Source organism: Podarcis filfolensis, assembly GCF_964270895.1.
Source record: "Podarcis filfolensis genome assembly, chromosome: 1".
NCBI classification, from domain to species: domain Eukaryota; kingdom Metazoa; phylum Chordata; class Lepidosauria; order Squamata; family Lacertidae; genus Podarcis; species Podarcis filfolensis.
The window spans coordinates 129,146,977-129,171,265 of NC_139604.1; the positions used below are offsets into that span (position 1 = coordinate 129,146,977).

The 24,289-nt window shown below is 47.4% G+C and overlaps 1 protein-coding gene across 9 annotated transcripts in view; it reads left to right on the forward strand.

Annotated features, from left to right (window-relative positions):
* Positions 1-10,244, forward strand: part of KTN1 (kinectin 1) — a 104,379-nt gene extending 94,135 nt beyond the window's left edge. For 5 of the 9 annotated variants that reach the window (XR_014547217.1, XM_083610570.1, XM_083610574.1 and 2 more), the window contains 7 exons: positions 82-153; positions 810-893; positions 1,093-1,176; positions 3,396-3,479; positions 5,227-5,319; positions 7,803-7,920; positions 9,693-10,244. Coding sequence is in view for 8 of the 9 variants with exons in the window: in XM_083610570.1 (XP_083466696.1) it covers positions 82-153; positions 810-893; positions 1,093-1,176; positions 3,396-3,479; positions 5,227-5,319; positions 7,803-7,920; positions 9,693-9,697 (540 nt within the window). In the remaining variant the exon portion in view is untranslated. The remainder of the gene's footprint in view (positions 1-81; positions 154-809; positions 894-1,092; positions 1,177-3,395; positions 3,480-5,226; positions 5,320-7,802; positions 7,921-9,692) is intronic. The other 4 variants (XM_083610576.1, XM_083610573.1, XM_083610571.1 and 1 more) reach the window with 1 other exon arrangement.
* The last annotated feature ends 14,045 nt before the right edge of the window (positions 10,245-24,289 follow it).

Here is a 24,289-nt window from a genome sequence, read left to right on the forward strand (position 1 = left end):
GTCCATTTCACAGTCTTGAAGAGTAAGATGTTTATGTCATTTAAATAATAATAATAGTGTTTATATTTTGTCTGATTGCAGATGCGCTCATCGGTCGCTCCTTTGGAGCAGGCGGTAGAAAGATTAAAGGAAGAAGTCAAAGAAGTTGATTCTGTATGTTTCGTTTAATTTGTACATGAAGGGTTACTTCATCCCAAACCTTCTTGTGTAAAACTGGCCCAGTTCAGACATAATGATCCCAGTTTGAGAAACTGGGCTTGGAATAAGCAGTGTGCCCACATGGCACTCCTTGCCCTGACCCCTCCCTCACCTCATGCACCTGTCTTGTGCATCTGGACTCGGGGCAGGGGCGCTGTCACAACAGAGGACCCATAGGAGTGGTCAACGTATTTTTATTTAAAAGCTAATTTTTAAAATGACAAGTTTTGGGGGCGGGAAGCCAAATCTTTCCATACTGGCCATGGGTTAGTCACCCCCAGCTGCAGATTAAATTGCAGCCGTTTTGTCTAGAACTTTCAAACGTAGCCGTTACTATTTAAACGCTAGTTGCTAAACACCTAGTTTTAAGTTGCCGTGGCTGGGTTTTTCAATACATGCCCACTGAACCACCAAGGACATTACTGAAAGATAGGTCAGATCAGGGTATGAAATCTGACTAGCATTTCAGGAATTGGTGAAGCTGGTGATTAATGTAGTTTATGGTTAGCACTGGAAGAATGACTTTCAGCTTGGTGGTAACAGATGAAAATGTCTGGAAGCAGAGCAGACACCTTCGTAGCTTCTCATGACTTCTTTGCCTTTTTTTGCAGCTTAAAAAGGAACGAGAACATCTGGAACATGAGCTGGAGAAGGCAGAAATAGAGCGATCAACGTATGTTTCAGAAGTCCGGGAGGTAAGCTGCCTGTCCAAATGCAGCAGTTAATTTTGCTCTCTGTTGCACTCAATGCACGGCTCTTGTTGGCCCAAGGACAAAATGCTTGCTCCCCTCCGGGGCGTTTGCTGTTTGTGACTTCTAACCACGGAGCCAGAACAGGGGGGAAGCGGGTGGCAGAAGGAGATGCGTCTTAAAGCCTCTGAAAACTTCATTTCAGCTCAAAGATCTGTTGACTGAATTGCAGAAAAAACTTGATGACTCATATTCTGAAGCAGTAAGACAGAATGAAGAGTTAAATTTGGTAAGAGGCCTGTCCTCCTCCCTCCGCTGAATACAACTTACTCCAAAGCGGAGGGAACCTTTCTGAATCCTGTCTTGTCTGCTAACCCCTCCAGCTCAGACTTTGTCTGCTTCAACCACTTTTACAGCCCTTTCTCTGCCTCTTAATAACAACACTAAGTGTGTTTGCTGCTCCCTCTGGCCCTTTTCGCTTAAAGCCTTAATGGTTTGGATGGTTTGTGAATTCGGAAGCCTGCTTTCTCGGAACGCAGGGGGTCTTGGCTACAGGTGTGGAAAGTGCTGCTTTGCCTCAATTCGGTGCTAGGTGGAGTTGTGAGACGAGAACGGGAGTGTCTGCTTTTAGGCTGCACCTTTTCCCTTGAAGGAAGTCCCAGTTTCTAGAAGGTGAAACTGGACAGTTTTTGTACAGTGGTACCTCGGGTTAAGTACTTAATTCGTTCCGGTGGTCCGTTCTTAACCTGAAACTGTTCTTAACCTGAAGCACCACTTTAGCTAATGGGGCCTCCTGCTGCCGCCGCACCGCCGGAGCACGATTTCTGTTCTTATCCTGAAGCAAAGTTCTTAACCTGAAGCACTATTTCTGGGTTAGCAGGGTCTGTAACCTGAAGCGTATGTAACCTGAAGCGTATGTAACCCGAGGTACCACTGTATTTGCATACAAAGAGATTAAAGCAGGCAAGGGGCACAGAATGTGGCATAATGCAGCTTACTGGCTTGAGGAAGGCGTAGTCATTCTGCCCTTCGAGTGCAATGTACGTTCTTAAAGGCAGGAGAGGGAAGCACTAGGTGCCCCAGACAGAGACTGGTCAGTCCCATACTGGTCGTATGAGCCACTGCCTGTTGGGCATAGAAAAGAAACCAGACCAGCCTTGCTTTGCTGAAGCTTCTGGCATTATGGAATTGATTCATATACCGTATTTTTCGCCCTATAGGATGCACTTTTCCCCCTCCAAAAATGAAGGGGAAATGTGTGTGCGTCCTATGGGGCGAATGCAGGCTTTCGCTGAAGCCTGGAGAGCAAGAGGCGTCGGTGCGCACCGACCCCTCTCGCTCTCCAGGCTTCAGGAAGCTATCCGCAAGCCCTGGGAGCCTGGCGGGAGTTCCCGCCATGCTTCCTAGGTTTGAGGATAGCAGCCTGCAGCCCGGAGCATGGGGCACCCTCCGGAGGACGCCCCGTGCTTCGCGCAAGTGTCCGCAAGCCTTGCGCGCCTGGGGGAACTCCCCCCGGGCTCGCAAGGCTTGCGGATAGCAGCCTGTTCTGGGGGCTGGGGTCAGGGGAAGCTCGGGCTTCCCCTGCCCCAGCCCCGCGGCTGGGGGGGATTTTTTTTATTCATTTCCCCCCCCCCCCCGCAAAAAATGAGGTGCGTCCTATGGGCCAGTGCGCCCTATAGGGCGAAAAATACGGTAACTAACTCTCAAGCTGAACTGCCTCCAGCTGGGTCGCTGTGAGTTTTCCAGAACCCAGAACGAAAGTTTGAGCATCATCGAGGGTCACGTTGAATAGGAAAATGTCATCACAACCAGTGACTTCCCCCCACCCTGTCCTTCTTGGGTGAAGGTGGTTTGACCTTTATGTCTCTCCACATGCAAAAACCTGTATTAGGTCTCATATTTGAAAAACTCTAAAATTACCAGGTCCTTAATTATTACAAACTTTTGCGGGTACTGCTTTTTTGGTGAGAACAAGTTATTTTGGATGCACGTGAGTAAAATTATGAAGATATCAGATGTTCTGGCTAACTCAGAGGGGTAGCCTGTGAGTTCCCTGGAAGAAAATAGGAGAGAGGCTGTGTATCAATGGCTTTAGTCAACTTGCTGTTCCTCAGTTCTTTGGTGGCTTCCAGATGTTTTGGTTTAAGGCTTCCTTAAACAAAACACTGATGATGATTGGAACTGATCTGTGGAGCAGATACTCACTTGTGAAAAGCTTCGTGCAAATTCCCTGATAAGGCTAGTGAGGCTTGGATAACATATCCATTTAGAATTTTCTCACTGATTCTAACCTCTATAGTTACCTGTAGCTTTCTGTAGTTGTTCTTTTTCATCTGTCTTGCAGTTGGACTCACTTTGCTACCCAACTCTCCTTGTAGTATATGTTTGATGACTAATCTTCACTCTTCCTTCTCATGTGTGTGTGTGTTTATACTTGTAGCCACCTCTTACTCCCTTGCTCTCACCCAAGAGGGATGTGCTCAACTGGCTTTGTCTTATCTGTTGCAGCTGAAAACCCAGTTGAACGAGACTTTATCCAAACTCAAAATTGATCAGAGCGAGAGGCAGAAACTAGCAGTTGACTTGCCTAAGGTAAGGAATTGGTCTAAGTGGTCTAGGGGGAATCAAAGATACAGTGCTTTGTTGCTTGAGGCAGGCAGTGTCACACAGTGTTTTAAGTTACTGTGCCAGTTATGGCCCTCGCTGACAGAGAAGTCCCAGTCCCAGTTATCTATCCTTTGCCAACCTCTAGGCTGCGCTGTTGCTGTGTGTTTTCTGTGGGGCTTCCTTTTTAAGACTATTCAGAAAAGCCTTTCCAAAATGCTGCTTCAAGGTTGTGAACAAGGGACAGGCTGTTGGGAACATAGCTCACCTGTTCTCCAACAGCTTCCCTAGCCCCAGGTCTGTTTCTCCGAGAAAATTAGCTCAGTTGGTTAGAGCATGGTGCTGATAATGCCAAGGTTGCAGGTTCGATCCTCGTATGGACAGCTGCATATTCCTGCATTTCAGGGGGTTGGACTAGATGATCCTCGGGGTCCCTTTATGATTCCATTCCATTGCAATTAAAAGCCATTGTGCTTATTTTTAAAGCCTGTTTTGTCCCTTCTGCCATGTCAAACTTTCTGTGCATTAGGATGCTGTCTTGAAATGCTTATCTGGTGTACGTCCCCCTTTCAGAAATTAGGCAGGGTGTGACTGTAAGACTGTGTTGTGGAGCCACCGCCTCTGTCTTTCCAGCACCAGGCAAAGACTTTTTAATCTCTGGCTATTTATGGGTTTATCTGGCTGCTGTGATCTTAGGCTGCTTGTGATGCCATTTTGCTTACTTCTTTGGCTGCCTCGAGAGCATTTGTGAAGAAGGGTGAAAGCATCGCCTACAGCACATCACTTTCAGATGCCCAGATGGACACTTGCATCGCCCTGTATTTCTGCAGCTCGTGAGATTGTGTCTCACAGAAAGTGCCTGTCCAGGGATGCTCAAGAGGGAGTCATAGCTACTCCTGGATTCCTGATTTAAGTGAGCCCACGTGACGCCAGTGTCTGGAAGCACAGCTGTTGCATCCATGCTTCGTATTTTCAAATACTGCATTACAAGGCCCCACCCCACAAAAACAGTCCTCAGCATTCTGGGTTTTTTATCCTGACCTGGACATTCTCTGTTTCCCAACCTTAGTAGCTCACAGTGATATCTGGTGTTTTACTATTTCAACAGGGATGTGGGTGGCGCTGTGGTCTAAACCACTGAGCCTAGGACTTGCCGATCAGAAGGTTGGCGGTTCGAATCCCCACGACGGGGTGAGCTCCCATTGCTCGGTCCCTGCTCCTGCAGTTCGAAAGCACGTCAAAGTGCAAGTAGATAAATAGGTACCACTCTGGCGGGAAGGTAAATGACATTTCCGTGCACTGCTCTGGTTCACCAGAAGCAGCTTAGTCATGCTGGCCACATGATCCGGAAACTGTACCTCAGCCAGTAAAGTGAGATGAGTGCCACAACCCCACAGTCGACCACGACTGGATCTAACGGTCTGGGGTCCCTTTACCTTTTACTATTTCAACAAGCCTTCCGCATGGAGGTCTTTATCGCAGTTGGTGTCCGTGTTGAATTGAGTTGATTTTATGTATGTGCTGTTCTTGTCTACAGACACACACACACACACACACACACACACACACAGTGTTTATACATGCAATTGTTTTGCCTGCTTTTATATGTGTATCTGTTTTTTAGATGCTTTCATTATATTGTTAATCACTTTGGGGCGCCTAACAACAGGAAGCAATTCCTAATTGAAACGCACAATAATACTCAAAGTATTTCCTCTGCTGCTTCTCCCTTAAGGCCCAGGAATCGCTTGTTACTCTAGAAAGGGAAATAGGAAAAGCCGCAGGGGACACCAATGTGATTGAGAACAGTGACGTCTCCTCACAGACGGTGAGTGTTACCTTGGGCACATAAAACGCCATATGATGTGCAGGCATTACCAGAATCCTTCAGCAGCAGCTTCGCTGATGTGTGTGTGTATATATGTGTTTGTGGCCAAATGGCTGTATTTGGCTACCAGCCGGAATGAATTGTTGCTTAATCCGGCTCTGCATGGTCCTGCTTGCATGGGACTTTTGCAGAGATCCTGGAAGACATAATATTCGTTAAGCAGATAAGCAAAAGGGCAGAGCCAATTACCCATGGGCTCAGAGCGCCTCTTCGCACTCCTCTCAGCCTAGACATCGCCCGTGTTTTCCACATCACTTTACGACTGGGTGGCCCAGCACAGTACAAGAGTTTGGATTTGATATCCCGCTTTATCACTACCCTAAGGAGTCTCAAAGTGGCTAACAATCTCTTTTCCCTCCCTCCCCCACAACAAACACTCTGTGAGGTGAGTGGGGCTGAGAGACTTCAGAGAAGTGTGACTAGCCCAAGGTCACCCAGCAGCTGCATGTGGAGGAGCGGGGAAGTGAACCCGGTTCACCAGATTACGAGTCCACCGCGCTTAACCACTACACCACGGTGGCTCCCAGTGTGTTTGTGTCAGGCTGTTGAGGCCCGTGGTGGTTGGAGGGCCACTTTTATACATCTGAAGATGTCACGCAGCACTGTTGTGTTCCCCACCCCCCTTGTATTTGTGTGTGTGTGTGGTTTGCAACCCTGGATGAATGGAGTGAAGGCCCAGTGCTGCTCTGTCCCACCAGCAGGTGGCAGGGCGGCTGTGTATTGGAGGCCCAACTCATTTCCAACCAAAGGTAGAAATGACATTTTTATTAAAAAGCTGACGGATCTGCACCTTTCTTCTACCATCTGTGACTGGATTAAAGACTTTTTGAGGGGATCGGACACAAACAGTGAGGATTGGGACTGTTATATCTACCTCCCTGAAGCTTAGCACAGGGATGTGTGCTAAGTCCCTACCTGTACGCATTGTACACATACGACTGCAAATCATCTGATCCATCCACAGTAATTATTAAGTTTGCAGATGATACTACCATAATGGGCCTAATTGCAGCCAGAGATGAAGCAGCGTGCAGGGGGAGGGGTTCAAAAAGTATCTACATGGTGCTTAGAGAATAATTTGCACCTAAATGTTAGTAAGACAAAGGAGATGGTGTTGGACTTCTGAAGGAAGAGAGGGGAACCTGCCCCGTTGTATATCGGGGGGGGGGGGGGCTGCGTGGAGAGGGTCTCCTCCTTTAAATTACTGGGAGTTCACCTTAGTGAGGACCTAACTTGGAAAATCATCATAACTCAGGTGGCCAGAAAGGCCCAACAGAGACTCCATTTCCTCAGGGTCTTGCGAAAGAAAAATATTAAACAGCAACTGATGAACTCCTTTTACCAGTCCACAATATAAAGTGTCCTTTCATATTGTATCACAGTGTGCTATGCTGGCCTGACAGCCACGGACAGAAAGTCTCAACAGAGGGTAGTGAATACAGCACATGATATCATGGGCTGTCCCTTGAGTCCACTAGATGAAATCACAAGGGATCGTTGCCTTAGGAGAGCGAGAAAAATTCTCAGGGATCACTCACACCCCGGCCATCACCTCTTTAATCTTCTACCCTCGGGCAGGAGATACAGTAGTATAATCAGCCGTACCAACAGGCTAAAAAATAGCTTCTATCCATGGGCTGTTAGGCTGTTGAACGAAAAATAACATAGCGAAATTGACTTGCGAGGTGGTGTGTTGTTTGATAAGAGATTGAGTGTTGGCGGGGGGGAGGCTCATTTAATTTCATTGTACACAGGTTGTACAATGGCAATAAAGGTATTATTATTATTATTATTATTATTATTATTATTATTATTACTATTATTTATTTTCCCCTCCCGGTTGCAAATTATACCAAGCTGGAACCTAATATGAAGGACCCTAGGGGCATTTTGCCCTGGGGCTTCTGCATCAAGGCCTACTTCTTGCTGCGCCTGGGGTGTTCCACTTCAGATTGCAGGGGTGGTGGTGGTGGTTACAGGAGCGAATGACCCTCCATTAAAAATAAACCAATCCACGCACACAGAATAGTAGCATGCCAGGGGAGAGCGGTTCTATCCCATCCTTCTCCCCTGGCGTGCTAGTTCTCGGCGCAGAGGGATTTTTTATTTTCATTTTATTTTTTGTGCAGTAGACCTAAGAGCGTCCTTGCCCTGCTGTGTCCTGGGGATCACTTGGGGAACAGAAGGGAGACCAGCAGCCTGCCTTGCTCTTCGTTCTGTTCCAAAGGAGGGGCTTTACCCTTTCGTTCGAGATGTCTAAGTGGTGCAGCCTTGGGCATGGCAAGCCCCTTCGGCCTTTGGCTGATTGCCTACCCTGCACTCTAAAATTCAGTTAAATCTCCCCACCTGCCCACTCTCAAGCTGTTCCTTCCGCCGCAACTCCTCTTTGCTAACTTCTTTCTGTCCCCTCCTTTCCCCTCTAGGCAGGGCCCGATAAAAGCCTCAACGTAGCCATGAGCCAGGACGTTGCCCATCTCAAGAAACTGCTTGCGTCAGTCAGCCAACTGCTTGCGAAAGGAAAAGAACACTACCAGCTACTAGGTAGGAGAGTTCCAGGGAGGGTCACCTGCTGCACTTCCTGGGGGTGGGCAAAAAGCAGGGCCGGCCCACCCATGAGGCGGAGCGAAGCAGCTGCCTCGGGCGGTGGAATACAACAGGGTGGTATTGACACAGGTACCCCGCCTGCCACAGTTGCTGCTGAGGTTTTGTGGCGGTGGTAGCTTCCAGCGAGATTATGCGAGATTTCATGGAACTCTTGCGAGATATACCATGTTTTTCGCTCCATAAGACACACCTGACCATAAGACGCACCTAGTTTTTAGAAGGGGAATGCAAGAAAAAAAATATTTTTAAAGGCTCTGCTCAGCGCTCCCTTTCATGAGCCGCGTGGAGCGTGTGTGTGGCGCTTGCAGGCTTTTCCCCAGGAGGGAGAAGGGCAGCCCATCACTGACCATTCTCCCTCCTTGGGGGAAAAGCCCCCAAGAGCCGCACACACGCTTCATGCGGCTCGTGAAAGGAAGTGCGGCTCTTCGGGGCTTTTCTGAGAGGTGGGGGAAGGGACTGAGGGGCTGCCCTCTGTCCCTTCCCCCACCTCCCGCAAAAGCCCCGCGGAGCGTGTGTGCAGCTCTTGGGGACTTCTCCCGCCTGCATTCGCTCCATAAGACGCACACAGCATTTCCCCTTACTTTTTAGGAGGGAAAAAGTGTGTCTTATGGAGCGAAAAATACGGTAACAAGATCTTGCCGGAAGTCGTCTTCGACTTCGCCTCAGGCGGCAAAACAGGACAGGCTGGCCCTGGTAAAAAGAAGAGCTTTGGGAGACCAGGCAGCAGAATAAAATAATAATAATAATATGCAGCCCATCTGACTGGGTTTCCCCAGCCACTCTGGGTGGCTCCCAGCAAAATATTATAAACACAGTAAAGTGTGTTTAGAAAAGTTTTAATTTTGAAACGCCACTTTTGACTTTCAATATGTGTCAGCTCTGAATATTCAGCGGGTTTTGAATTTGAGCTTATTGTGCCTTTTCCCTCCCCTATTTAAAAAATCCTGATTCCTATTTTTTAAAACTTCAATGGCTTCTGGATATTTCTTTATTTATTTATAAATAAGAGTTTTTTGCCCTTCACCATAAGATTCCAGGCCGGGTTACAACGGTACCATATACCATGATAATAGGCAGATACAATCATTAACAATATATGAAACAAGTAAAACCATTCCAAATGGAACAGAGCAGTATATATTCAACCAAAGCGGTAGGGCCCACAAAATTAAATAGCTCTGCTGCAATAAGGAGTCGTTCCTTTAGAATATAGTGTTGCCTCTGTTGACTTTTCAGTGCCCACTAAAGACCTTCCTCTTCCGTGAAGCCTTTTTAAGTAGAGACCTTTTCAAGGTCCCCATCTGCATTGCAGATTTTTTTTTGGTTTGTTAGGTACTTTATGGTTTGTGTGCTTGCTGCCCTGGGTTCCTTTGGGCGAAAGGGTGGGAATATAAATTTAATAAATAAATGAAATAATATGACGAAAGCTGTACAGTGAAGATGTTTGGGTGCCCCTCTTTGGGGAAGGAGTTCCACTGTTTAGGAACTGGCACAGTGAAAGCCTGGACTGCCATTTCCTGCTTTATTTTTCTTCTATCTGGAGGAATTAGATGTAACCCTACTTTACCCTAAAGTTGTAGGACTCCTTTTTCAGTGTATAAAAACAATTTTTAAAAAAGTATTTTGCAATAGCTACTTTCTCATGAACCCCCCAGGCTTACCTTACCTTACCTTACCTTTCTTTTCTTTTGTTTCTTCTTCTTTTGCAGAATGAAATCATGGGGAGACCGTTAATTTGGGGGTAGCAGAAGGCACTGTATTTTATATTTTGCCAAATTAAAGCCTTATTTATGTGTTCACAACCCTTTCTACTTCGTCAAACACTGAACAGAGTTTTGTCTTTTCTACTCCTTGTTAGACTACTGATTTAAACAAGATGATGAAGAAGAAGACTCTGCAGACACCTCCAGAGTTTAGTTTTATAATAAATAAATAAATAAACAAAACAGTTTGGATAAATTAGAGCTTTACATTCCTGGAGCCTACAGTGAACGTATAACCTCTTGTCTTTACTACGCTCGGTAAAACTTGTTCAGACACACCCACCTGACGTGGTAACAGCAGCAGTAAACAGTAACGTTTTAATACTGACAGTCTACACTGTTTTACTTAGATACATTTCGGGGAGTAGCGGCCTCTGACTTCCACCTTCAATTAAACACTCCTCCCCTCCCCTTCTCTCCCCTGCCCCCCTTTTTTTGGTTGCTAATGTAATCAGTTTTTGTAATGGTGTCGGCGAATAAAGGGATGCTTATTACTCACACTGTAGCGTTGCATGTTTGATTTGTGACTCGAGTGAGCCAGCAATAAATCACACTGCCCAAGTTGGAGTTAACCCTGTATTGGCAAAAACACGATCTGTACAGGAGTGTCAGGCCTAATGAGCACAACAACCCATTTCTGGCAGGTCTTGCCCCCATGAAGCAGTTGCTGGGACCTCCCCACAGCTGCCTAAGTCCCCCCCTCTCCAGGGTTTCCCCAAGCAATCTGAGACTGCACCTATGTGAAGCTAACTTCACCTCTGCCTTGTTCACTCCTCTGCTGGTTCTGGGAAACCAGGGGGAGGGGAGCTTGTTCTAGCAGGAGGGGGAGACACCTGGGCCTCTTCCCCAGTTGGACTCATCTCTGTCACTTTATCAGCTTCGCCTTTGAGCCGGCGGCACCAACGACTGGGCTCAACCTCTTCAGCCCCGACTGGGAAAGCACTTCCACTGCAGGGAAGCAGGTCTAAGTGTAATGGACTCACAACTTTGAGCTGTGAGCACCAAACTCAGTGCCAAAGTCAGCAGAGCACAGCAGAGTATGAACTACACAAACGACGGCTCTGAAGCACAACTTCTTTATTCTTTTACAGCTACTGCAAAACTAAAATGCAAACTGGAAACTAAAGACTATCGGAAGCTACCGGCCTGCATGAGTGTTACAGTTGCTTTAGCCATCATCTTATCTCTACACAGATAACACTCAAGACTCCCACAGAGTCAGGCTGGAGCAGAAAAAGCGATGAGCAGATTCCGCCCCCTCCTTTCTGAAAACATTGTCGGGAGATTCTTGCAATGGGAGGGGTGAAACATCCACACACTTGACCTCCTCTCCAGCTTCTGCTTCTGCTCCTGAATCTGGACTTCTCTTTTTAACCACAGACTTCCCATGCTCACTCAGCCCTGTTACCTCCTGGAACTTTCCCAAGCCACCTGAGACTCTGCCAGTGTGCCTGCCTTTGCTCCTATCACTTCATACCTCTCCTGATCTTGGGAGACTAGGGGGAGGGGAGCTTAGAAGGCAAGACACCTCTGCTTCTTCACCAGTCTGACTCATCTCTGCCTCTTGGCCTCCCTCCTCTCCTGCTTTAGCTTCTGCATCCAATTCTGGAGTCTCTGCCAGACTCTCCCTGCCCATTAAACCTCTTCGGCTTCTGACACCTCCTCTTCTCAAATCTTCTCCCTCTGACCACTCATCACTGTCCCACCACCAATCCCTTGGCTCTGGGCCTTCTTCCCTCGGTGGTTCCCCAGCTGGTTCCTCCCACCTTTCCTCTGCGTTCAACCAGTCTGGGATTTCCTGGAGGAAGTTGGCATCAGCTAAGTCGCAGTGTGCATAAGAACATCAGGAGACAGCCCTTCTGGATCAGGTCAGTGGACCATCTAGAAGAGCAAACCACATGCCTGTGGGAATCCATCAAGCAGGATCTGAGCACGAGACAACTCCCTCCTCTTGTGGCTCCCAGCAGCTGCGATTCAGAAGCATTGCTGCCTTCAACCATGGATGAGTGCAGAGAGCACCACAGGTTCGCGGGGAACCCATTTGTAGATGACCTGATTCTGGGTCAAGGTTTCGTACGTAGCAGAGCGGCTCCCTTGCGGCGATCTATGGAAAGTCAGCCCTCGACACAAGTGATTGTTTATTCAACACACAAATAAACTTGCAGTGAACCTTGGTTAAGCTGATGCCATGACAACGTCGGGAGCAGCTCTGCTGGATCAGCCAAAGGGCCTATTTAGTTCAGCATCTTCTTTTCCCCAGTGGCCAGCCAGATGCCGAAATCTGGACTGGCCAAACAGGACATGAATGCAACAGCCCTCTCTGTGTTTCTTCAGCTGCTGCTGTTCCGAGTCGTGCTGGCTATTTGCAGCCTTCATGACTTGAAGTCAGATGGATGTAGTTTTATCCTCCATGTGTTTAATCCTCTTCTAAAGCCATCTAACCCAGGGTTGCCCAAACCTGGGTCTCTAGCTGTTTTTGGACTACAACTCCCATCATCTCTAGCTCGCAGGACCAGCGGTCAAGGCTGATGGGAACTGTATTCTCCTTCACAAGAGGTCCAGAGGGTGGCAACACGAGAACGGGGCCTTCTCTGCATTGGCTCCCCATTCATGGAATGCTCTCCCCAGAGAGGTTCACCTGGCACCTTCATTATACACCATTAGGTGCCAGGTGGAAACGCTCCTCTTTAACCAGGCTTTGGGCTGACTGACATTCAGTGCCCTTTTAGAATGTGTGTGTGTTATTAGGTTGTTCTTGTTTTTATTTTGATTATGTATTTTGTGTTTTTATATTGTGATTTTATCCTGCGAACTGCCCTGAGACCTGCGGGTATAGGGCGGTAAACAAATTTAATTAATAATTATAATAATAATAGTCGAAAAACAGCTGGAGACCCAAGTTTAGAAAACCCTGATCTAACCCAACAGCAAGCACCATGACTTGCGATTGCAAATTCCGTAGTTCAGCTGCGTGAAAAAGACTTGCTTCTGCCTCTCCTGTGGGTCTTAAGTTTTTTTGAGGGAGGGAGAAGAAAAAATTATCACCACTTTCTCTTCTCTACACAACACAGACCACATTTCCCCCACAAACTAATCCCACTTAAACATATTGTAACCTTTCCTCATAAGGCAGTTTCTCCATCCTGCTGATCACTTGGACCTTTTCCGGCTCTAGGGTAGCCCTTTTGAGGTGAGGGAGCCAGAACAGAACACAGTATTACAAGTTGTGACATTTGTGCAGAGCAGTCCTTCCCAAACTTAACACACACTTGAAAATGGCTGAGGGTCTTAGCGACTTAATGAGTTTTCTGCCTGTTGTAGCGGCTGCAATAAATAGGCTGCGCTAGATACTGTATGATTTCTAACTGCATTTTTATTGCTTCTTTTATTTCCGATAGACGTTCTTATATAATGCATTCCAAATTATTACAGGGTAGCATAACAACATAAGATATAAAAGAAGCAATTAAAATACAATTGAAAACCGCCATGGATATTAAATGCGATGGGTGCGTTGTCTTCTATCTTCAACCCCTAATCCATAGGCATGCGGCAGAGACATGATATCGGCAGCTTCGTTTTTTAAATCCGTTTCCTAATAATTTCTAGGGTGCAATTTGACAATATGACGTTGCAGCACCCTCTTCTCTCATCCCAGTGTGGTGTAGTGGTTAAGAGCGGTAGACTCGTAATCTGGTGAACCGGGTTCGATTCCCTGCTCCTCCACATGCAGCTGCTGGGCGACCTTGGGCCAGTCACACTTCTCTGAAGTCTCTCAGCCCCACTCACCTCACAGAGTGTTTGTTGTGGGGGAGGAAGGGAAAGGAGAATGTTAGCCGCTCTGAGACTCCTTAAAGGGAGTGAAAGGCGGGATATCAAATCCAAACTCCTCCTCCTCCTCCTCCTCCTCCTCTCTATACACTTGAGGGTTCCAATGTCCAAAAGTCCAGGACAGCAGTTATAGCAAACGGCACCCCACTTCCTTTGCCCATATTGCTGCAGTAAAGTTGTGACATCAGGAATTGGGAAGAGGACTAACAGTGTGATAGAAAAAGGAAACATGCCAAATCTCACCTTTCTCTCCCCCTCACCTATGCTGTTTTCCTAATTTAATCCCTGCAACAGCCCTGCGAGGTAAGTTTGAACTTGAAGGGAGGGAGGATACATCTTCCTCTCATTCGGGGGGGAAAAACCTCTACTTATTACAGAAAATGCTCTTTCACTGCCTTGAGATCCTTGGGATAACAATATAGTCATTAAATTTTATTGTTGGATACCCTGAGCATTACATATTTTGCCGCAAAAGCAGAATATAATAAATGCTTGGCAAAAACAATAATTTACATTTATTTAATGCATGTGTGGGGCTGTGCCAGCTTGCCCCACCTCGGGCCTCCTGCCCCCCAGATTGCCCCCAGTCCTGTGCACATGCTATCCCATGTAGTATTCAATACCTGGAGGCGTGGGAGCAGGACTAGTCAGGCCTTGCTTTAACCCAAAGAGGGTGCTCACACAATACATTCAACGAGTGTAGGATATGTCTACACAGATAGCACTGCTCCTGTGCAGCTACTCGTGTGTAATGTTCAGTGGGTGTAAATAGCAGGGCTGCACAAATCAAGCCCATATACTCTCACACCACATCATGCTTGCAACATATGTGTAGGAATCTTAATTTACTCCTCGTGTTTTGGGAACAGTTAAGGCACCTTGTGATTGCAAGAAGATCAAACGTATCCATTCTGAAGGAAATCAGCCCTGAGTGCTCACTGGAAGGACAGATCCTGAAGCTGAGGCTCCAATACTTTGGCCACCTCAGGAGAAGAGAAGACTCCCTGGAAAAGACCCTGATGTTGGGAAAGATGGAGGGCACAAGGAGAAGGGGACGACAGAGGACAAGATGGTCGGACAGTGTTCTCAAAGCTACCAACATGAGTTTGACCAAACTGCGGGAGGCAGTGGAAGACAGGAGTGCCTGGCGTGCTCTGGTCCATGGGGTCACAAAGAGTCGAACACAACTAAATGACTAAACAACAACAATCAGTTTGGTTGCACTGGGTGCAGAGCCTTGGGGGTGCTGCAAAGGGTGCCCCTGTAGAATGGAAGGCGAGAGGCGGGGCTGCCGAATTTTGGCATTACACAGGGATCCGCTCAAATTCCCAAGGTCCACTACTGTTCTGAACACAGTGTTTGCAGTACCGAAGTGAGCTTCCCAGAGCGCAAGCCTGGGCAGTGTGTCTGGAGGTCCTGGGCTGCCCAGATGACAAGACCCCCTTCTCAGTCTTGCTGATGTGGACCAAAGAAAGCAGAGCAATGTGTTTGGCACCATCTTGGCTGCAGGAGTTGCTGGGACTTCATTCTGGATTTATGTAGGGTTTACTCCTTAGTCTTTTCTTCTCCCAAATATGTCCTGAAATGCAGCAGGTAAAAAGGGATTGCTCTCCAGGGTTCCTTCTTGTTAAGTTGTGGGTGAACACATCAGACGACACAGCGATTCTTCAAACAGCTCTTGTTTATTCACAGGCCAGAACAGGAGTGCCTGGCGTGACAGGAGTGCCTGGCGTGCTCTGGTCCATGGGGTCACGAAGAGTCGGACACGACTAAACAACAACAAGGCACCTTGCACCTGTGCTCAGTGTAAGGTGCGAAAAAGCCTACAGTTTTTAAGAGGAATGGGAAAATACCGATTCCCTAGAAAGGAAGGGGGATCTAACACCCAGTGCGGCCAAGAAGAAAACTTGCCTCACCTACTGCCCCCCCCCCCCTTCTACTAAGATCTATCTGTCTCTCTGGGGGGGAAAAATTACTTATACTTTTCAGGTTTATACATTTCACCAACTTCATTTTAACATTTCAAAGCTTGACTTCCTTCCCCCTCCCTCTTTCTGCGGTTCCTTGAATTTATTTTTAATATCTTCTGCATATCCAAATTAACTTAATTTGCTCATTTATTCATCTACTTTAAATATATACTCTTATAAAACTGCAGGTTATTACTTAAAATAATCCTGCCAATGTTCTTATCTGTTTACAGTTTATCTGTAAATGTTCAACAAACCATTTCCATTCTTTTATAAGCAGTTTGTTGTCTTGATTTCTTACTCTTCCGGTAAGTTTTGGTATCCATGCTTCCTTTGCTGGGACTTCTGCTTCTTTCCATTTTGGGGCAAGTAACATTCTTGCCGCTGTAGTAGCATACGTGAATAAGTTTCTATACAGTGTAGGTCGTTCTGTCCCTATAATTCCCCTATAATTATATCCACTATAGTACTTTGGGGAATTTGAGATCTTTCTCTCTGAGCCGTCTTTGAGCCATACAATTAGTTACTTGTAGTCATGCAGCCAGGCCAGCAAAAGATGTCCTTAACAAGTAGGTTCTGGGGCTGAATTGGGGTTCATCTCTCTTGCCTGCCCTGTAGTTTAAACTTGCCCCCGATCTTTCTACTTTTGGGGGGGTAAGCTTCAAAGCCCTGTGCATCCTTTGCGCCCGTTGATTTCTTGTCCTCCATGGCGAGAGGTCAGCAGGGACCCTCCTCCTCCAGGCCCACCAAGAGTTTCTAGTATTTTTTATAAAGTATGTGTATGCTTTGGATTAAACTGCTTTGCTGAGCCAAAGAGGCAGCTTTTGTGTGGGGCCCGGAGCATACAGAGGGGTGTTATCCCCGTTGCCACAGCAACGCGCATTTGAATTCAGAACAGTTGACTTGGCACCGTTTCCAGGCACAAGGCCTGGTTCGAAAGCCCTCGTAACCTGCCTCAATAGGCCTGGTTGTTAATGCGCCCGACACCGACGTAATCATTAACGGCGCGGTTGTGGCAGCTTGCATTTCTCTGCCTCCTCCTGAACTGTGAAATTCACGGGTGCAGAACCGCACCGTGTGGGAGATGCTGCCCTTTGCCTCCTCCGGGAGACATAAAGCGTATCTCGCCCGTCCTGCCCTTTTCGGAGGAAACCAAAGTTTGCATTTCAGGCACACAGGTTGTTGCACAAAACCATCTGTATCCGCAGGGTGGTGGCGCTGCAGAGAGAGATGTGTTCCGTTCCTCGTCGTCTCATTAGAAGTGCACAGATGGTTTTGCTCAGGAGGAGGTTGCCCCCTTCTCTGTGAGGGCCTGTAAACGGGGGGTTTATTTTGCACTTTCTGCGACCTGTCTCAATAATAGTGGTTTGGTAGGGCTGGAAGAATCGTTTTGCTAAGTGTAGGGTTCTGGGCAAATTGGGAACCAACCGACCAACCGCTTAAGTAATGCCCTTACCTTTGGGACGGTCCTAATGGGCAGGTTTGCAACCTCAGGCTCAGAGGCATCTGGTGCGTCCTGGCTTTTGAGAAAGAAAAAACTATTTACAGTCAGAGTCCATGTGCCACATCTAATGTACTAACTGGAGTACCAGTGGAGCACAAATGGGTCTGTGTGGTCCATTTTACCCCATGGATTCCACACTGTGTGTTTGTCTGAACCCCTGACCACTCATTTCTTAGTGGTGTTGCTAATAAAGTTATTTACAGTGGACACTCAGTTTGCGAATGTGATCTGTGCATGATGCACGTCCGCAACCCGCAGCATCCGCAACCTGTAGCAGTGCATCTGCTCACGCACGGGTTGCAATTTGGCACATCTGCGCATGCATGACCGCTGAAACCTGGAAGTAACCCATTCCAGTACTTCTGGGTTTCAGTGGTCCGCAACCCGAAAAAACACAACCTGAAGCATCTGTAACCCAAGGTATGACTGTAGTAGCATTATTTAGTAGTTGAGATTCCTGCATTGCAGAGGTTTGGACTAGATGACCCCTGGACCCCTTCTAACTCTATAGTTCTATGATTATTTACAGCTCCCCGGCAGGCAGTGCTGGATTTATGTATAAGTTAAACAAGCTATAGTTTAGGGCTCCACTCTCTTGGCCCCACCCCAAAAAAATAAAGGAAAAAACTGGATGTGCATTTCCAAAATACAGTGGTACCTCGGGTTAAGTACTTAATGCGTTCTGGAGGTCCGTTCTTAACCTGAAACTGTTCTTAACCTGAAGCACCACTTTAGCTAATGGGGCCTCCCACTGCTGCTGCGCCGCAGGAGCACAATTTCTATTCTCATCCTGAAGCAAAGTTCTTAACCCGAGGTGCTATTTCTGGGTTAGCGGAGTCTGTAACCTGAAGCGTATGTAACCCGAAGTACCACTGTATAAGATAATAAAACCTACATACAGCAACGGTGTTTTGTGTTGTGTAGGCTCCCATGATGTAAGTCATGGGCCCCGCCTGCTAGCCTGCTCCCTCAAATATCACTGGTTTGCTCATTTCTAACAGTGACAATTTGTTGTTGACAAAGAACAGCTGCACATAGAAAGGGCCCCATTACCTTCAGTAGCTTAGGGCCTCATCAAACCTAAATCCAGCCCTGCCGGCAGGGAACTAAATATGAGCCTGCAGAAAACGATTGTGTTTAGTCCAAGGTTATCAAAGTTCACCTGGACTACAACTGGGAATGCCAGAGAATTTCACTGGAAGTGGAAGTGAGTGGAAATTGCCAGTGTTTGCTTAATTGTCACATCTCCACAATGCAAACTGGTCCTGCGAACATGATTGGCGCTGGCCGCTGGTGTACCTTTCAGCCCATAAAACGTTAGGTAATTGCATTAGGTAACCCAAACGCATTGCATTTCCTTGAAAGAAATGAGGTAGAATAGCATAATGACCATGTCATCATGTAAGTTATATAATTTTGCCACACAGGACAGTGAGGCAAATAATGTAGTGGGCAGACTTTCTTCCCAGGGGCCACGTTCAATTCTGGGCAATCTTCCGAGGGCCACCTGGCAGTAGTGGACGAGGCCAGAAGCAAAATGGGTGCAGCAACGTGTACATTTTAGCTTTGTATGGTGGGCTGCTTTCTGTACACACCTTTCATCTGTCATGAATGCTCTAGCCGAGATTCCTGCATCGCCCCCCGCAATGTTGACTAGTTGGACTACAAAACCCTTGGGTCCCTGCCAGCTCTAAGATTCAATGATTCTGTATCCTCCATGCAGGCAAGCCAAGGATATTATCAGAGGTCAAGGACACATTCCAGCCAGACAAGGCCAAGTGAGAGGTGTGGTCTGGGCAGACTTCCAAGGGCCAGATGGAGAGGCTTGAAGGGCCGCATTCAGCTCCAGCGTCTGAGGGTCCTCACCCCTTCACATTTCCAGGGCGGGTGCCAGGAGCAGGCCAGCAATAACTCACACGGTTACCGTGAAGTTAACTCTTTATTTGAAGAAACACTCAGCTCAGGAGGCCAGGCCATGTGAGAACAGCAAGTCTTCCAAGAAGGTCTTGCCCCAATGAGGCAGTTGCAAGGCCTGAAGGTCCCTGCCTCCCACAGCTCCCTAAGCCTCCTTCTCCCCCAATTTCTTCCCAAGTGATCTGAGGCTCAACTGTCTTGCCTGTCTTTGCTCCACCCTCTTCATGCCTTTTCTGGTTCTGGGAGACCGAGGGGAAGAGGCAGTTGTGAGGGAGGAAGGTCCCTGCCTTCCCATCGCTCTTTTAAGGCTCCTCCTCCCCCAACAACCTAAGGCTCCTTTGTCTTGTTTCTCTATGCTGTGCCCTCTTCCTTTCTCTCCGTGTTATGGGAGATCAGGGTGGAGGGGAGCTGGTTGTAACAGGAGGGGGAGACTCCCTGGCTTCTTCAGCAACAACAGCAACAGCAGAATAATAATAATAATAATAATAATAATAATAATAATAATAATAATAATAATTTTATTTATTTATTTATTTATTTATACATACATACATACATACATACCCTGTCCATCTGGCTGAGTTTCCCCAGCCACTCTGGTCAGCTTCCAACAAAATATTTAAAAATACAATAAAACATCAGACATTAAAAACTTCCCTAAACAGGGCTGCCTTCAGATGTCTTCTAAAAGTCAGTTGTTTATTTCCTTGACATCTGATGGGAGGGCGTTCCACAGGGCGGGCGCCACTACCGAGAAGGCCTCTGATTGGTTCCCTGTAACCTCCCTTCTCTTAGTGAGGGAACCACCAGAAGGCCCTCGGAGCTGGACCTCAGTGTCCGGGCTGAACAATGGGGGTGGAGACGCTCCTTCAGGTATACCACATGCCTTGTCCCTGTCTCCTGGCCCCTCTCTTCTTCTGCTTCTGAGTCTGGACTGCTCTCTGCCACAGGCTCTTCCTGCTCACTAAGCCCTGTCACCTCCTCGGCTTCCAACACACCTCCTTCTGGTCTGCTCCCTCTTCTCCCTTTGACCACTGGTCACCAGTGCCCTTGGGGGTTCCCCAGCTGGTGCCTCCCACCAGTCCGTGACACACAACCCCATTCTATCTCTGAGCACTTTGTGTTCAAGCTCCTTGATGTCCGTTGACTCATCACAAATATTAAAACAACCCTGTAAGATGGGTCAATATTATCCCTATACTGCGCAGGGGGCCTCAGATTGAGAGATTCCTAAATTCCCAGCACCTCCCATTTCCAAAACCCGGAACACGAAATTTGGCTGCCTCTGAAACATGCCGTAAACATTGCACAAAGGAACACACTGCCCTATCCCGCCCGGCCAAGTCCTTTCCGGCCTTTCCCTAAAAATAGGCCGTCTGCCTCATAAGAGGCTGTGTGTCCAATTTTCCCTCAGACAAATTACGATGCAGTTCGACGGGATGGTGGCAGCTGGCTCCATTTGAGCTGCCCCATTGTTCTGCGTTAATTTGATTTCCATTGTGTGCGTGCCGGTATTGATAAACTCAGTTACAATTCCTGTGGCCACCACATGCCCTCCTTTCAGAAGGGCTGAATTGCAGCCGCACACTCATTATTATGCCAAGCGGGATCCGGGCCAGCCAATCGGGTAAATGCGTGCGCATGGGGGGGGGGGGAGGAGAAGGGAGTATTCAGTGCCAAAATAAATAACACGATTGTCCGTAGACGAGACGATAATACACACATCCGTGGTGTGCACAGGGCCTCTAGGTGAATATTGCAACGTAAAACGCAGAGCACCTACATCTCTCATGAGGAACGGTTAAATTTGCATCAGTCCTCAGATGTAACAGGGACAATGGGTGCCATGCAGTTACTCCTGCTATGATGTGTCCACATTCAATTGATGTCCATTAGCACTGTTAATAGAATGAGGCTCCATGATTTATTCCTTTTTCAAAAATGCTGGGGTCTCACCAGCAGGGGAAGCCATTTATAGGGCAAACGGTGGCTTGCTCCCGAGTTCAGTTAAGGAGTAACTGAACGTAAATTAACATTTTCCACGGGGAGGAGGAATTCCTCACATGCGAAGCAAAATCCATGTGTGAAATTTGGAACGGTGATGTATGAAATAATTGTTTTGGTACTGGACCGCAGATCTGTTTAGGGCTGCCACTTTTTATAGGAAGAAGAAGAAGAAGAGTTTGGATTTGATATCCCGCTTTATCACTTCCCTAAGGAGTCTCATTCTGAAGGAAATCAGCCCTGAGTGCTCATTGGAAGGACAGATCCTGAAGCTGAGGCTCCAATACTTTGGCCACCTCATGAGAAGAGAAGACTCCCTGGAAAAGACCCTGATGTTGGGAAAAATGGAGGGCACAAGGAGAAGGGGACGACAGAGGACGAGATGGTTGGATAGTGTTCTCGAAGCTACCAGCATGAGTTTGACCAAACTGCGAGAGGCAGTGGAAGACAGAAGTGCCTGGCGTGCTCTGGTCCATGGGGTCACGAAGAGTCGGACACAACTAAACGACTAAACAACAACAACAAAAAGGAGTCTCAAAGCGGCTAACAATCTCCTTTCCCTTCCTCCCCCACAACAAACACTCTGTGAGGTGAGTGGGGCTGAGAGACTTCAGAGAAGTGTGACCAGCCCAAGGTCACCCAGCAGCTGCATGCGGAGGAGCAGAGCAGGGAAGTGAACCCGGTTCACCAGATTACGAGACTACCGCTCTTAACCACTACACCACACTGGTTCCCAACCAGGCAGTAATGGCCACCGATCTAGAGGGCTTTAAAAGAAGGTTAATGCAAATTCATGGGGGAGAGGGCTATCGATGGATGCCAGCCATCTTCACACAGCGCATAGTTAAACTGTGGAACTCCCTCGTGCAAGAGGCAGTGATGGCCAAGTCAAATGGATTAGACAACTACACAGAGGGCTATCAATGGCTATCTCTGCCTCCACGGTCCAGCTTGCAGGCTTTCCACTGGGGCATCTGGTTAGCCCTTGTGACCATGGGATGCCGGCCTAGATGGGCCACCCAGCAGATCCATAGAATCATACAATTGTAGAGTTGAAAGGGACCCAGGGGGTCATCTAGTCATCTTATTTTCCCATGTATAATAATAATAATATTAATAATTAATAATAATAATTAATAATAATAATAATAATAATAATAATAATAATAATAATAAATTCTATTTATACCCCACCCTCGCCAGCCAAGACTGGACTCAGGGCGGCTAACACCAAATATAAAAACAGCTTAAAAAACAAGATTAAAATACAACATTAAAACATTAAAATGCAGCCTCATTTCAGTGGAAACTCAATCAAAAACTTTTGGGGGGATAAAAACGGCAAGTCTTCACCAAGGCTAACTATCCAGACTGGTCCTACATGGGCCAGAAAAAAGCCAGGGAAGTCCCCAAATAGGAGTTCCATCACAGAAGGAGAAAGGAAAAAATAAAGAAAGGGGGGGGGAGGGAATCAAATTGATTCCAAGCCAAAGGCCAGGCGGAACAACTCTGTCTTACAGGCCCTACGGAAAGAAATCAGATCCCGCAGGGCCCTGGTCTCATGAGACAGAGCGTTCCACCAGGCCGGGGCCAGTGTTGAAAAGGCCCTGCCCTGGTTGAGGCTAATCTGACTTCCTTAGGGCCCGGGACCTCTAGGGTGTTGCTGTTTATGGACCTTAAAGTCCTCTGTGGGGCATACCGGGAGAGGCGGTCCCGTAGGTACGAGGGTCTTTAGCAGAGACACTGGGGTCTGCTGGGGGAGTCCCTAGGGGGCCACATCCAGCCCATGGTCTGGTGATTCATGCCCGGCTCACCTCACAAGGCAGTTGCAAAGATAAGAAGTCTGGTGGCTCGCAGAACACTCGCTCTTCTCTGAGCTCCCTGGAGGAAGTGCAAGATGGGACTGCCATAAATTCTTACCTTCTGCCTTTCGGAACTGTGAACTAGCGTGCAGCCCCTTTAATGCAATCCAGTAAATCAGCAATTTTCCTCTCGGAAGGTGGCGGTGTCATTGCCACCTCTTTGGCTCTGCGTGAAGCAAACTGCTGAGAGCTGTAACTTATCCCTTGCTTTTCCTGTTCATACAAGCATGAATGGAAATCAAGCCCGTCGGAGTGGAGGAACAGCTATAGATTTCTCTTCCTCCAAGGGAGGGAAGACAAAGAGATGGAAAGCACCCTAAAAGCTATCTAATGTGAATAATAAAGTATTTAGGCAAGCAAGAGCCTCCCCCCCCCCAAAAAAAATTGTACCCAGAATATAGCATTACTGTTTGTGTTTCCGGATGGAGAGTAATGTGGGTAATAAAGGAACATTTCCAAGGGGGAATGAGAAGCGGTCAGGATCCAGGTGTAGACAGCAGGTTGCGGGAGAGAGTTTCCCACTTAGGATAGGCACTTACGCATTGCCAAAAAAGAGGGCGCAAATTTGCATATACTAATATACCGCACTGATGCAAAGTTAGAGACAGGGACTGTAATTTAAATGGGAAAGGGCATCTCTCTGTAGTGAGGAAGTCTGTGACCAGGTGTGTGTGCACCTGCTCAATCTGCTGTCAAGGTGCTCACCATTGATGGGCCTCTGAAGGTCTCTGTTCTTGGGTGTCAGGAGCCAGAGTCGTGGCAGGTCAGCAGTAAGGTAAAGGTAAAGGGACCCCTGACCGTTAGGTCCAGTCATGACCAACTCTGGGGTTGCGGCGCTCATCTCGCTTTATTGGCCGAGGGAGCCGGCGTACAGCTTCCGGGTCATGTGGCCAGCATGCCTAAGCCGCTTCTGGCGAACCAGAGCAGCGCACGGAAACGCCATTTACCTTCCCGCTGGAATGGTACCTATTTTTCTACTTGCACTTTGACGACTGCTAGGTTGGCAGGAGCAGGGACCAAGCAACGGGAGCTCACCCCGTTGCGGGGATTTGAACCGCCGACCTTCTGATCGGCAAGTCCTAGGCTCTGTGGTTTAACCCACAGTGCCACCCGCATCCCAGGTCAGCAGTAAAATGGATCTAAAGCTGATGTTTCCTCCAGAAACCTACCAAGCTGTTCAGCCCAATTAGGACTAATTTAGCCAGCTAGCCCTGGTGATCATCTAATGTTTATTGGATGGATTTCCCCCCTAAATTGATTTTTGAATTCTGAATTTATTGTTATTCACGTTTTATACTGTATTTTATGCTGCTTTTTGTTGCATCAATTGAGTGTTTGAAATTTGTTGTTAGCCACTCTGAGCCCGGTTTTCTGAACCGGGAAGGGCGGGGTATAAATAATAAAAATTATTATTATTATTATTATAAAAGGCCCCAGTGTCTTTATTCAAAGGAACCA